Source organism: Salvelinus fontinalis, chromosome 42 (genome assembly GCF_029448725.1).
Source record: "Salvelinus fontinalis isolate EN_2023a chromosome 42, ASM2944872v1, whole genome shotgun sequence".
Taxonomy (NCBI): domain Eukaryota; kingdom Metazoa; phylum Chordata; class Actinopteri; order Salmoniformes; family Salmonidae; genus Salvelinus; species Salvelinus fontinalis.
Window position 1 is genome coordinate 24,588,047 of NC_074706.1, and position 15,551 is coordinate 24,603,597.

Genomic DNA, 15,551 nt, shown 5'->3' on the forward strand with positions numbered 1-15,551 from the left:
CAACATCTCAAGACATCAGTCAGGAAGTTAAAGCTTGGTCTTCCAAATGGACAATGACCCCAAGCATACTTCCAAAGTTGTGGCAAAATGGCTTAAGGACAACAGGCAAGGTATTGGAGTGGCCATCACAAAGCCCTACACACATTTCAGTTGAAGGCATTCAGTTGTACAACTGACTGAATCGGAGAGGTGTGGGGGGCTGCCTTAAATCGACATCCACTTCTTCGGCGCCCGGGGAAAAGTGGGTTAACTGCCTTGCTCAGGGGCAGAATGACAGATTTTTACCTTGTCAGTTCAGGGATTCGATCCGGCAACCTTTTGGTTACTGGCCCAACGCTCTAACCACTAGGCTACCTGCATAGATATACTTCAATGGGAATAGTGATGCACCTTGCTATTATTTATTCTTCATTCTTAAAATTAAATTAATACAACTTATGTTTACATTTTTAGAAAAACAATGTATGAACTTGACCAGGTAATTGACAAAAAAACGAAATATATAGCGTTTTCTCTGCCATAGTTGTAAAGTCTCTTTTCTCTGTTCAAATATTTGTTTTTGAACACACACAAGAATGGTGTATAGGTATAAAAGACAGGTATACAATTCTTATCTAAACATAAAAGAGCAGACAGAAATAAAAAGACCCAGAGTTCTGGGTACAAAACAAATATTACAAAACAAGACATACAGAACAAGGACAGGTAGAAAGAAAGAGGGTAGATGCCCCCCCCCCCCCCCCTTATCCCTCCCCCACTTCTTCCCCCCCTTTATCCCTTCCCCTTATCCCTCCCCCCACTTCTTCCCCCCCTCTATCCCTTCCCCTTATCCCCCCGACTGCTCGGGTGGCGGTGCCAGCACATGCTGCCCAAAGGTGGATTAAAATATTACAATTGAGAGTGCGTTAAAAAGTACAAATTCGTAAAGTCTATTTTCTAACCTTTTCATGTAGGTGGTTGGCTGGAGGCTAACAGAGGAGACTGGGCGGCCAGCTTGGATTCCCAGACCCAGATGGGTGCAGCCAAGGGCCCAGGGGACAACATCAACGAGCATGCCAGGACCAGAAGCGACATAGTGGAAGTCAGTGGATGGGACAGCGTCCTCAACTCTGGGCTGTGGAACAACACTGTTAACCTCAACCAGAAACCGACAGTGGAACACAAAACAACATCCAAACTTAGTCTCCAAGACAACAGACTGGCTGAGACTAGTGTAAGGCGTAGATTTGGTCTGCGGGGACGAGGTGATGTCTGTATGCAGCGAGAGCGAACAGATACAGACTCCGCTAGCGATGCTCCGTCCTGCTCCTATAGTTGTGATTCAGAGAGACTGATGGCGCCTCAGGTTAACCCCCCAACAGGTGCTGCCTTCAGCCTGCCTTCTATAGGATCTATCAACTGGAACATGGACCCTGTGACAACACAGACACTCCCTGGCCTTCATCCTCCTCAAACTCTCCTAATGTTAAACCAGAACTCAGACAATGCCAGTGCCTCAACACTAAATGGCTATACAAGCTCATTGACAAATGAAAATAGTAGAGATGGAATCAGTAAAGGTGATATTGCCATAGAGAAGCGCTTCCCGTGTTCGTTCTGTGGGAAAGTCTTCAGTTTCTCCAAACAGGTAGAGATCCACCAGAGGGTGCACACGGGGGAGAAACAATTTGGCTGCCACCTGTGCCGAGCCAGTTTTTCACACTCGTTCAGCCTGAAGAGACACCAGAGAGTCCACACAGGGGAGAAACCGTTTAGCTGTACCCAGTGTCACATGCGCTTCGCCCAGGCTGGTGACTTGAAGAGGCACCAGAGGGTCCACACGGGAGAGAAACCCTACAGCTGCCTCCAGTGTGAGAAGAGGTTCACCCGCCAGGACCAGCTGAAGATGCACCTAAAGGTCCACATGGGAGAAAGGCCGTTCGCCTGTACGCACTGCGGGAAGAGGTTCTCAGAGAGGAGCTACCTCAGGATACACCAGCAGAAAAACCATCCCACTCTATAACATGGAAAGTAACCATTCCTCTTGATAGCTTCTGATGTTTAGATCAAATCATGCATTAAAGACAGATTCACTTTCATTGTTGTCAGCAGAAAAGAGCCACCGATGCATTTGGAATAACCACAGTAGCATATTTCAGTGTTGAATATTCCTGGTTAAAATACTGCATCCAGACATTGTGTGATATATAAGCCTAAAAAGTCTGTTACATAGTGTTTGTACTGTGTAGGCTATATGATGTTCACAAATTCATTTTATTATTTAGCCTCAAACTTAATGAGAAAAGGAATGCAGTTCATCAAGTTCATGCTGATTTTTTGTTGTTGTTGAATATGAATATTTTTTGTATATGTGTGGTTTTCATATTGTGTATTTAAATCTGTTTAATAAACACAATGGGACTTTTCATTAAGACTTTATTTGAGACTCCCTTTAATATGCGTACCATCTGATCTCACCTTATTCTGCATGCACACCAGCGCTTTACCATACTTACTGAAATATCTACACACAAACATCAACATAGTTCAGTCCCGTTTGAGGAATTTTCACTTATCATAGCTGACTCATATTTACCCACATATGTACAGTGGGGGAAAAAAGTATTTAGTCAGCCACCAATTGTGCAAGTTCTCCCACTTAAAAAGATGAGGTCTGTAATTTTCATCATAGGTACACTTCAACTATGACAGACAAAATTAGGGGGGAAAATCCAGAAAATCACATTGTAGGATTTTTAATGAATAAAGAATTTATTTGCAAATTATGGTGGAAAATAAGTATTTGGTCACCTACAAACAAGCAAGATTTCTGGCTCTCACAGACCTGTAACTTCTTCTTTAAGAGGCTCCTCTGTCCTCCACTCGTTACCTGTATTAATGGCACCTGTTTGAACTTGTTATCAGTATAAAAGACACCTGTCCACAACCTCAAACAGTCACACTCCAAACTCCACTATGGCAAAGAGCTGTCAAAGGACACCAGAAACAAAATTGTAGACCTGCACCAGGCTGGGAAGACTGAATCTGCAATAGGTAAGCAGTTTGGTTTGAAGAAATCAACTGTGGGAGCAATTATTAGGAAATGGAAGACATACAAGACCACTGATAATCTCCCTCGATCTGGGGCTCCACGCAAGATCTCACCCTGTGGGGTCAAAATGATCACAAGAACGGTGAGCAAAAATCCCAGAACCACACGGGGGGACCTAGTGAATGACCTGCAGAGAGCTGGTAACAAAGCCTACCATCAGTAACACACTACGCCGCCAGGGACTCAAATCCCGCAGTGCCAGACGTGTCCCCCTGCTTAAGCCAGTAAATGTCCAGGCCCGTCTGAAGTTTGCTAGAGAGCATTTGGATGATCCAGAAGAAGATTGGGAGAATGTCATATGGTCAGATGAAACCAAAATAGAACTTTTTGGTAAAAACTCAACTCGTTGTGTTTGGAGGACAAAGAATGCTGAGTTGCATCCAAAGAACACCATACCTACTGTGAAGCATGGGGGTGGAAACATCATGCTTTGGGGCTGTTTTTCTGCAAAGGGACCAGGACGACTGATCCGTGTAAAGAAAGAATGAATGGGGCCATGTATTTTGAGATTTTGAGTGAAAACCTCCTTCCATCAGCAAGGGCATTGAAGATGAAACGTGGCTGGGTCTTTCAGCATGACAATGATCCCAAACACACCGCCCGGGCAACGAAGGAGTGGCTTCGTAAGAAGCATTTCAAGGTCCTGGAGTGGCCTAGCCAGTCTCCAGATCTCAACCCCATAGAAAATCTTTGGAAGGAGTTAAAAGTCTGTGTTGCCCAGCAACAGCCTCAAAACATCACTGCTCTAGAGGAGATCTGCATGGAGTAATGGGCCAAAATACCAGCAACAGTGTGTGAAAACCTTGTGAAGACTTACAGAAAACGTTTGACCTCTGTCATTGCCAACAAAGGGTATATAACAAAGTATTGAGAAACTTTTGTTATTGACCAAATACTTATTTTCCACCATAATTTGCAAATAAATTCATTAAAAATCCTACAATGTGATTTTCTGGAGAAAAAAAAATCTAATTTTGTCTGTCATAGTTGAAGTGTACCTATGATGAATATTACAGGCCTCTCTCATCTTTTTAAGTGGGAGAACTTGCACAATTGGTGGCTGACTAAATACTTTTTTGCCCCACTGTATGTCCACCATGATGTCATTCTGTAACTACAGTATAGGGCTAACATAGTGGGGGTGGGTAAACACTCCATGTTGAGAGGGAGTGTATGTCTGTGTAATCTGTATCACCTCTCTCTTCCAGGAGGAGGGGTGTGAGGAGAGTCTGGGGAACCCTAAGGGGACCGTGGTCATGGAGGACAACTAGACTACACCTCTTCCTGAACCCACAGAGAAACCAGCTGCGTAGGAGCTACCTCGGGATATACCAGCAGAAAATGCACACAGCCCAATGATATGTAATAATAATATATTTATTTCATATAGCACTTTTCATACAGAACCTATCACTTTAAAAAAATAAAAAAATAATAATTCAGGGAGCTGGCAGTTCATGGGAGAGGGTCACAGCTAGATGATGATGCAGTTCAGTAAAGGAGTAGCTTGATTGCAGTCGGCGTTGATGGTACAGCCAGGGAGGGAGACACATCAGCCAGACAGGCCCAGAGCTTTATCAGGCACATCTGTCTCTGCAGTTCACAGCTCCTCCTCTTCTGTAGGTAGGCTGGAACATCCACCACCTGGGTGACGCATTGGCAGCAATAAGTGCCTGAGAGACCACCCCACCACACCTGGGAAGTAATCAGCAACAGTCTCCTATGAGGCAAGCCTCTGTCATCCCCTCACACTACAGTCCACATCCTTCCATGTAGTGCTAGTTTGTAGTTAATTCTGTTGGTTTCGGGTGTAGTAGGGAACTGCATGATGAGGTGAACTGAGGAAATAATTAGTATGATGATGTAGAGTAGATATACTGATGGTTGGTGGGATGGTGTCTGACAACCCTTTCCTGTTTGATTTGATTAGGATCCCCATTAGCCGATGCCATTGGCGACAGTTAGCATTACTGGGGTCTGACACATAATGAAAAATACATTACAGACAAAAAATGTAGTGTGCATGATTGTTTGCATTATCAGTTGTACATACAGTCCCAGGAGTGGCTTCTGTCTGGCCACTAACATAAAGGCCTGATTGGTGGATGTCAGTACATATAGTGCCTTCGGAAAGCATTCGGACCCCTTGACTTTTTCCACATTTTGTTACCTTACAACCTTATTCTAAAATGGATTAAATAAACAATTTCTCAGCTAAATACTTTTGAAATTTTTGCACATTTATTAAAAAGAAAAAACCGATACCATATGTAAATAAGTATTTAGCCCCTTTGTTTTGACATTTGAGCTCAGGTGCATCCTGTTTCCATTGATACAACTTGATTGGAGTTCACCTGTGGTAAATTCAATTGATTGGACATGATTTGGAAAGGCACACACCTGTCTATACAAAAGGTCCCACAGTTGACAGTGCATGTCTTTTTTAAATTTAAATTTAATTTTAAATTTTACCCCCTTTTCTCCCTAATTTCGTGGTATCCAATTGTTAGTAATTACTATCTTGTCTCATCTCTACAACTCCCTTACGGGAGAGACGAAGGTCGAAAGCCATGCGTCCTCCAAAACACAACCCAACCAAGCCGCACTGCTTCTTAACACAGCGCGCATCCAACCCAGAAGCCAGCCGCACCAATGTGTCGGAGGAAACACCGTGCACTGTGCCTGGCCCGCCACAGGAGTCGCTGGTGCGTGATGGGACAAGGATATCCCTACCAGCCAAACCCTCCCTAACCCGGCCGACGCTAGGCCAATTGTGCATCGCCCCACGGACCTCCCGGTCGCGGCCGGCTGCGACAGAGCCTGGGCATGAACCCAGAATCTCTGGTGGCACAGCTAGCGCTGCGATGCAGTGCCCTAGACCACTGCGCCACCCGGGAGGCCTGACAGTGCATGTCAGATCAAAAACCAAGCCATGAGGTCGAAGGAATTGTCCGTAGAGCGCCAAGACAGGATTGTGTCAAGGCACAGATCTGGGGAATGGCACCAAAAAAATTCTGCAATATTGAAGGTCCCCAAGAACACAGTGGCCTCCATCATTCTTAAATGGAAGAAGTTTGGAACCACCAAGACTCTTCCTTGAGCTGGCCAAACTGAGCAATTGGGGGGAAAAGGGCCTTGGTCAGAGAGGTGACCAAGAACCCGATGGTCACTCTGACAGAGCTCCAGAGTTCCTCTGCAGAGATGGGAGAACCTTCCAGAAGAATAACCATCCCTGCAGCACTCCACCAATCAGGCCTTTATGGTAGAGTGGCCAGACTGAAGCCACTCCTCAGTAAAATGCACATGACAGTCCACTTGTAGTTTTCCAAAAGGCACTTAAAGACTTTCAGACCATATAAAACTAAGATTGAACTCTTTGGCCTGAATGCCAAGCGTCACATCTGGAGGAAACCTGGCACCATCCCTACAGTGAAGCATGGTGGTGGCAGAATCATGCTGTGGGGATCTTTTTCAGCGGCAGGGACTGTATGACTTGTCAAGGCAAAGATGAACGGAGCAAAGTACAGAGAGATCCTTGATGCTCCAGAGCACTCAGGACCTCAGACTGAGTGAAGGTGAACCTTCCAACAGGACAACGACCCTACGCACACAGTCAAGACAACGCAGGAGTGACTTTGGGACAAGTCTCTGAATGTCCTTGAGTGGCCCAGCCAGAGCCCGGACTTGAACCCGATCAAACATCTCTGAAGAGACCTGAAAATAGATGTGCAGCAACGCTCCCCATCCAACCTGACAGCGCTTGAGAGGATCTGCAGAGAAGAATGGGAGAAACCCCCCAAATACAGGTGTGCCAAGCTTGTAGCGTCTTGCCCAAGAAGACTCGAGACTGTAATCACTGCCAAAGGTGCTTCAACAAAGTACTGAGTAAAGGGTCTGAATACTTATGTAAATGTCATATTTCAGTTTATTTTTAATAAATTACCAATGTCAACCTGTTTTTTCTTTGTCATTATGGGGTAGTGTGTAGATTGAGAATTAAAAAAATATATATATATTTTAGACTAAGGCTGTAACGTAACAAAATGTGGAAAAAGTTAAGGGGTCTGAATACTTTCTGAATGCACTGTACACACAAAAAGTAGGTCACATGGGGGAGAGGTGCTGAGGAGTGGCTTCCATCTAGCCACTACCATAAAGGCCTGATTGGTGGATGTCAGTACATACACCAAAAAAGTAGGTCACATGGGGGAGAGGTGTGAGGTGTTGCTTTTTTTTTTTTTAAACCAGGTCTGCTGTTCACTGGCACTATATGAGATGGAAGGGAGTTCCATGCAATCATGGCTCTGTACAATACTGTGCATTTCCTTGAATATGTTCTGAACCTGGGGACTGTGAAAAGACCCCTGGTGGCGTAAGTGTGTGTGTGTAAGTTGACTATGCAAGCAATTCGGAATTTCCAACACATTCATGTTTTTTATAAAAACAAGAAGCGATGCAGTCAGTCTCCTCAACTCTTATGACCAGAGAGACTGGCTTATTGATATTAGCCCTCTGATTACAAAGTGCAAAACATGCTGCTCTGTTCTGGGCCAGCTGCAGCTTAACTATGTCCTTCTTTGCAGCACTTGACCATATCATTGGACAATAATCAAGATAAGAGATAATATTCTAGAGCCTGCATGACTTGCTTTGTGGTGTCAAAAAAAGCTAAGCATCTCTTTATCATGGACAGACCTCTCCCCATCTTTACAACCATGATGCTGGTGTTTTATAAATGAGGAAACCATAGTGCCTCAATTCAAGTAGTGAAGCTGTGTGTAATCTAATGTTGAACCTTTTCAAAAGTATTCTATCAAAGTGAGGGTACCAGATTCACAGAAAAGGTAAAGTGTTACCATAGTGAGAAAAGTTATTATCCTTGTCACATGTATCTGTGGTGCAATCAAAGTACTGTACTTCACCTTATATGAGTATGACCTTTTTGTTGAGGTTAAATGCAAAATTTACTCTGTGCTGAATGACATGGTTATTTTTATCATTGGAGGGACTGATTTAGGTATGGGCACTGTTATTCAAATATCCATGGACATTAGTATTGAATTACTTGGGAGAGTATTCATTTGAGAGAAACATATAGGCCTACTTTAACAACTAAGGCTTTTGTCTCAAATTAAATACAATTATATGTGTGACATTTCTACAGCCTACAAGCATAGACCATTACATTAAAAATGTTAATACCATTTTATTACAGTTTTTATGAGTGCACCCCATAAAAAAGAGGCACAGGTAACCTACACACGTTTCACAGGTGTAGCTTTTTCTTATTGTCGTCAATCAAAGTGGCGCTACATTCAGAGGCTCCATGCGTAGCAAGTGAAATCGGAGATTTCTAATCAATGCAAAATGCAATTGAAGAATTTAATTGTCTACAACGATCAACCAACAGGTAGGCTGTTTCATATTAATGGGGTTGTTGAAGCCAAGTATTGGGAGCAAAGCAAAATAGCCTCAATTAGCCTTGCTACTTTTGCTAGCTAGCTGGCTACTGTAGCTAACTAGCTTCTTTACAAAAATTAAATGCAGTTAAGACAGGCACTACCAGATGGTATGATAGATATGTAAGGCAGCATCAAGTTTGTCTAACTAGCGCAAGTCGGTTTGGCTACTTTCTCGCTCTCCATCTGTGCCACATATTGACTGTCACACACACACACCGGCCCCTGCTCCTCTCTCGCCCCTCCCTACTCTTCTGACGAAACAAGCCGAGCACAGCGCACCCGTGAGCATGTCTCCATTGAAGTAAAAAATTAGGTTTTCTTTAAAACACATGTAGTTCGACTGTCCGGACATCATTTGAATAGTTAAATCATTACAAGTGCTCAGCATATGTGGGAACTCCTTCAAGGCTGTTGGAAAAGCATTCCAGGTGAAGCTGGTTGAGAGAATGTCAAGAGTGTGCAAAGCTGTCAAGGCAAAGGGTGGCTACTTTAAAGAATCTCAAATATAAAATATATTTTGATTTGTTTCACACTTTTTGGTTACTACATGAATCCATGTGTTATTTCATAGTTTATGTCTTCACTATTATTCTACAATGTAGAACATTTTTACAATAAAAAAAAAAAAAAAACTGGAATGAGTAGGTATGTCCAAGCTTTTGACTGGTACTGTACTTGTGTAAATACCTGTTTATAGAGAGACAGTAAATCTACGCTAGAATAAGGACAGTTTAATATTTATCTTACAGGCTCTAGTTGTCACACCTGGACTACTGTTCAGTCGTGTGGTCAGGTGCCACAAAGAGAGACTTAGGAAAATTGCAATTGGCTCAGAACAGGGCAGCACGGCTGGCCATTGGATGTACACAGAGAGAAAACATGAATAATATGCATATCAATCTATCCTGGCTCAAAGTGGATGAGATATCGACTTCATCACTACTTGTAATTGTGAGAGATATTGGCGTGTTGAAAGTACCGAGCTGTCTGTTTAGACAACAAGCACACAGCTCAGACACCCATGCATACCCCACAAGACATGCCAGAGTTCTCTTCACAGTCCCCAAGTCCAGAACAGACTATGGGAGGCGCACAGTACTCAGAGCCATGACTACATGGAACTCTATTCCACATCAGGTAACTGATACAAGCAGTAGAAACAGATTTTTTTTTAAATCAACCTTATGGAACAATGAGGACTGTGAAGAAACACAAACATAGGCACAGACATATGCATACACACACATGATAACATATGCACTGTACACATGGATTTCGTGTTGTAGATATGTGATAGTGGAGTAGGGGCCTGAGGGCACACACTTAGTGTGTTGTGAAATCTGTTATGAATGTATTGTAATGTTTTTAAAATTGTATAACTGCCTTAATTTAGCCAGAACCCAGGAAGAGTAGCTGCTGCCAATGGGGATCCATAATAAATCAAATACTGAGTGGAATTAAGGAATTAAGTCATTATTTTCCACTCTATTCTTTCTAAAGAAGTCTGCTCTCAGCTTGATGCAGATCATAGGAGATTTGATGTAATAAGCAGTACCGTATTTAAAAGAATAGAGCGCATACTTTTTCATTTAACCACACCCTTTGGACTATGACGCCAACCAATAAGATAATTTCTCTTCAGTGTAAACGGAAGTGATGTGACTAAGAACAGTTTCTACGTTTCTAGCGTTTTTATTGTTGTTATTTAGACAATTATTATTACCCTGGAACTCAAAATATGACTCATTTAGCTGCACAGCATCACATACTTACCCCAGGTAGTGTTTAATTCGCGTTGGAGACAGAACTTGGTTGATAGATGTTATCTGGTTAACATTAGCTAACAATGGCTAACTGTAACAGTAACGTTATGGTTTTTCACACTCAAATAGCCTCCATCATGGAGGTGTTAGCGAATGCAGCTGTTGCAGAAATCTGTAAACTCGTAGACGACGACTATGCAGTGTTTCGTTTGGAAATAACTCAAAGCCAGAAAGAAACCAGGACATTGCGGAGGAAACTACAGCAAGTAGAAATGAAGGTGGCACGGGAGCGCGTCCCCGCCAGTCCGAATAGTGTCAAGTTCCTCGACCGATACAGAGGAATGGCAAGAGGTACATTTAGCAGATGGCCAAGGCTGCGGAGCCTGTCGCCCCGTTCCCATATGCGCATGTGTTGAGACGTGTTACCCAGAATTGGGTCTTGGTCAGTTTTTGGATAGTAGTATTCAATACTTCCCCTGAACACTTAAGTACGTAGCTAGCTATCGTGCAGTTTTTATTTTATCAGGCAGGTCAATTAAGAGCATATTATTTTAGCAAATTCTAACCAGATTCTTGATTTACTGTCACACTCAATAAAAGAATGTGATGCATGGAACATAATCAATAAATAGTATATCAATAAGTAATGAGTAGTATTACCTTACATCCAAGGCCGGATTACCGAACCGGCAACTGCCCCCCCCCCCCCCAAAAAAACGTTTTAAGGTTGATGGCCTGTCATGACAAATACTGTCCACTTGCTAAAATGTGTCCACCCCTGCGTTGCAATAAACATTCAATTAATTGTCAGCGTCCATTGCTATATCAATGGTGTGATGAGCTAATGCGTCCAATTTTGGAGTTCATTACATCCAAAACTGTTCTTTTCATCCCCGGTATGTAAACAAAGTTGATTTCGGTGACAGTTACGCTGCTAAAAAGAGTTCTACGATTCAAAATAGCAACAACATAAAAACGTGGAAACTCCACATTATTAACTTAGCTTTCAGATCGCCAAGTGAGCTCCTATGCAGCTATTATCAATTCATTAATGTGCAATCCAATTCATACACTGGCTCATCTGGCTGGCATGTTTTTATTTTGAGCTTACCTCCCCATGTCTTGTCTTACGCTAAAGTATGCTTTCATTAGTCCTATTATGATTATTTTCTTCCCTGTCTCCCTCCACCACGTGGCATAGGCATAGCTCAGTACTACAGTAGTACACTTGTGGTTGTATATAATACAAGACATAACAAACAGTTGAATAATGTTGAAATCACAAATACCAAAAAGGGATTCACAACAATGCATTAACCTAACTGATTAATTAAATGAACAGCCTGTGAAAACCAACCTGGCAATAATTATAGAAAAATGTAAAAGGTTTCTATTTTTCTGGAACAGATGTGTCATGAACTTGTTTATTTTATTTAATAGACCCACATGGCAGTTATATAATTAAATATATGGGTATAGGCTAACATCGAAACATAAACAATAAAACACCATTTAGTTGAGAAAACAAAAGTATGAATGAGACTCCTCAGAGTTGGCAGAAATAGGGTATGGGCGATTTTTTTTGCTATATCTCTTCTGGCATGTGGGATAGAGAGGAGGTGGGTGCTACGGGTGGTTCTGCCCGTCACTTGCCCTCTACAGGCAGCCAGTGTCGGAAGGGGGATTTGAAGAAGGAGATTGCTAAGTCCAGGCACAGATGCTCTCTTCGCTCTTGGGAGTGTTTGCAGTGCTAGTGTAAGTAGCGCATCTGTGTATCTCACTGTGCCCAGGATGAAATGGCAAGCACAAGTTCTTTACAGATTAGATTAACCAACATGACAATAACAGTAGCTGTAGATAATGTAATGAAAAGTGAGATCTTGGAGGGTGGTTCACACTACTGTTTGTGGTCACGTCATATCACCGAGTCTGCGTTTAAGTATATGCATTATGTACATTAACACATGCATTCACTCACTCGTTTATCAGGAGATGACTGCATTACTCTTGATATTGCATGTTACAAAATGTAACCTGGACTTAAATTGAATCAGCATAAGAACATGAGTAAATGTGTAGAAAAAAGAGGGACGGGAAGTGCTGCTGGGATACTGTAGTATATAGATATGGAAACAACAGAAATTCTTGTTTTACTCCTCTTAAAAGCTCAATACTTTCTGAGAAGTAACCATTATTTACTATATTACATCTGGGGTTGCTGTACATAACTTTAACCCATTGTAAAGGAGATTCACCAAAATTAATGTAATCCAGGCATTTATATATAAATTCTAGTCGTACTTTATTAAACGTCTTTTCAAAATCTGCTATGAAGACCAGGCCTGGTATCTTTGATGTTTCATAATGTTCAATTGTTTCAAGTAATTGTCGTATATTATCTCCAATATATCGTCCATGTAAAAAACCTATCTGATCTGGATGAACAAAATCTGGTATAAAAAAAAATATTCTATGTGCTCTGCATTTCGGCAGGATTCTCGCATCACAACATTAAAGTATAAGACGCCTCCAGTTTTTTAAATGGACTGCGTCTTTATACTTACCACCTGGGTCCTGTTTTAGTAGTAATAAAACCAGACCTTATTGAGTACCTGAAAGTCTAAAAATGATATAGGATTAATTAAAACATGCAAAAAATTGATATTTGAGAACATCAAAAAAGTTCTGATGTACCTCTACTGGTATACCGTCAAGCCCTGGTGTTTATCCAGATTTAAAATATTTAATTGCCTCAAACAGTTCCTCTTTTGTACGTTGGCCTTCACACAGGTCTTTCTGTAAATTTGTTAATTTTACATTATTATTAGGTAAGAAATCCTTACAGTTAACATCATTCAGTGGAAATGGAGAAGACTGAAAAGAAAACATAATTAAAATATTTTGCCTCCTCTTTCAAAATATAATTTGGTGAATCATGGATGACTCCATCATTTGTAATGAGTTTCTGTAAATTCATTTTGATAGCATTTCTATGTTGAAGATTCAATAAAAAGAAAAGTGCATTTTTCACAATTTTCCATCCAATTCGCTTTATTTTTGTAATATATTACACTTGATTGTTCTTGAATAAGAACCTCCAATTGTTTTTGTTTTTCCTCTAACCTCTATAGTGCAGTTTCCATTACCATCTACCTGCGCTGTTATTTCCACTATTTCCTTTATTAGTCTAATCTCTTTTGACCTAACCTGCTTTGATTTGTATTGTATTGAAAGGCCTCTAAAAGTACATTTAAAAGTGTCCCATATAATAAGGGGATCTTATTATTATTAATTATTTTGTCTTAGTTAATTAAGAACAAATTTTCATCCAATAATCTTTGATTACATTTCCAATATCCCAGCCCACATGGAAATTCTGTAAGAGTTATGGAGGCCAATTTAGATGGTCCGATCGCATTCGGTCTCCTATTAACACTTTAAAAAAAACTTTTGACGCCTGCAAGAATGAGACCAGGAAGTAATCAAGACGGCTAGATTGTTTAAGCATCCCCCTTGTATATCTCACTAGGTCAGGGTTTTTCGGCCTCCATTTATCCACTAGTTCTATTTTATCCATGATATTTGTGATCTCCTTAAGTGCTTGAGGGTGATAGTTTGTAGTGCGATTTCCTTTTCGATCCATTGAGGTACTTAAAACCGTATTATAATCTCCCACCATAATAATAGATTAATTCGTTGCTTGTGAGCTCAATAGATTATTATATATATTTTCGAGGACTGTGGATCATCATTATTTTGCCCGTATATAGATGAATTAACCAGATCTGTTTTGGGTCCAATAACATATTTAAAATAATCCATCTTCCTTGAGGATCTGTTTGCAGTGTGAACAATCGGCTTACATTTTTTATTAATTAGTATAATCACCCCTTTTGAGTTTCTTTGCCCATGAAAAAAAATTTTTTCCCTCCAAGTCCTTTTTCCACCCAACCTCATCTATATATGTAGATTGAGTTTCCTGTAAACAATATATATTATATTAGGTGAATGCACCAATTTGTAAGTCGCTCTGGATAAGAGCGTCTGCTAAATGACTTAAATGTAAATGTATATTCTTTCTCTTTTAGCCAGGTAGAAATGTGTCTTCTTTTTTGTGATCTGCTAAGCCATTATAATTGTAACTGGCTATACTTATTTTCCCACTTACCATAATGATACCCAAGTTTCAATTATACTTACCACAACTGATGTTTGTAAACTTACCATTAAAAAACATGATGATTAAGTGTCCATAAGTTCCATAATATTTGCACTGTTAAGCATACTGTAGCTGCAACTTTGTAAACCTCCAATTGTCCTAATATTCCAGCCACTAAAACCTCCCCCCATGCAAACCCTTGGCCGCCAATTGGCGTAGGCCAGAGGGAAATATGGGCAGTCCCATGATAACATAATTCAATACTGCCACCCTTCACTAACACATTCAAAGCCCTGTTGGTCTATTGCATATCTATGAGGGTGCTTTTTAAGAGAACTAACCAAATAACATGGAAAATGGTCCGGGGAAAAAAATAACATTAATCGATCATATTAATAGAAATAATAAGAGCGCAGCATTCTAAATGAATGCACATATTTAGAAAGTCCAAGCAAGGATATAAGCATGTTAGCCCAGCCTGCTCAGTTCATTGGATCCAATTGTTTAAAATACAGTATCAGTCAACATCTTTGACACACCTACTCATTCCGGGGTTTTTCTTTATTTGTACTATTTTCAACATTGAAGAATAATAGTGAAGAGATCAAAACTATGAAATATCACATAGGGAATCGTGTAGTAACCAAAAGAGTGTTGAACAAATCAAAATATATTATAGATTCTAAAAGTAGCCACCCTTTGCCTTGATGACAGCTTTGCACACTCTTGGCATCCTCTCAACCAGCTTCAACTGGAATGCTTTTCCAACAGTCTTGAAGGAGTTTCCACATATGCTGAGCACTTGTTGGCTGCTTTTCCTTCACTCTGCGGTCCAACTCATCCCAAACCATCTCAATTGGGTTGAGGTTGGGTGATTGTGGAAGCCAGGACATCTGATGCAGCACTCCATCCCTCTCCTTGGTCAAATAGCCCTTACACAGCTTGGAGGTGTGTTGGGTCATTGTCCTGTTGAAAAACAAATGATAATCCCACTAAGCGCAAACCAGATGGGATGGCGTATCGCTGCAGAATGCTGTGGTAACCATGCTGGTTAAGTGGTGGGTTTTGCGTCGAAA

At 41.1% G+C, this 15,551-nt stretch overlaps 2 protein-coding genes across 4 annotated transcripts in view; both read left to right on the plus strand.

Annotated features, from left to right (window-relative positions):
* LOC129841242 (sal-like protein 1) overlaps positions 1 to 2,418 on the plus strand; it is a 28,981-nt gene extending 26,563 nt beyond the window's left edge. Inside the window, exon 6 of the mRNA XM_055909416.1 lies at positions 954 to 2,418. Within this exon, the coding sequence (XP_055765391.1) occupies positions 954 to 2,002 (1,049 nt within the window). The 3' untranslated portion in view covers positions 2,003 to 2,418. The remainder of the gene's footprint in view (positions 1 to 953) is intronic.
* Positions 2,419 to 10,399: 7,981 nt separating this feature from the next.
* LOC129841241 (uncharacterized) overlaps positions 10,400 to 15,551 on the plus strand; it is a 48,421-nt gene continuing 43,269 nt past the window's right edge. For all 3 annotated transcript variants that reach the window (XR_008757296.1, XM_055909415.1, XM_055909414.1), the window contains exon 1: positions 10,400 to 10,667. Coding sequence is in view for 2 of the 3 variants with exons in the window: in XM_055909415.1 (XP_055765390.1) it covers positions 10,400 to 10,667 (268 nt within the window). In the remaining variant the exon portion in view is untranslated. The remainder of the gene's footprint in view (positions 10,668 to 15,551) is intronic.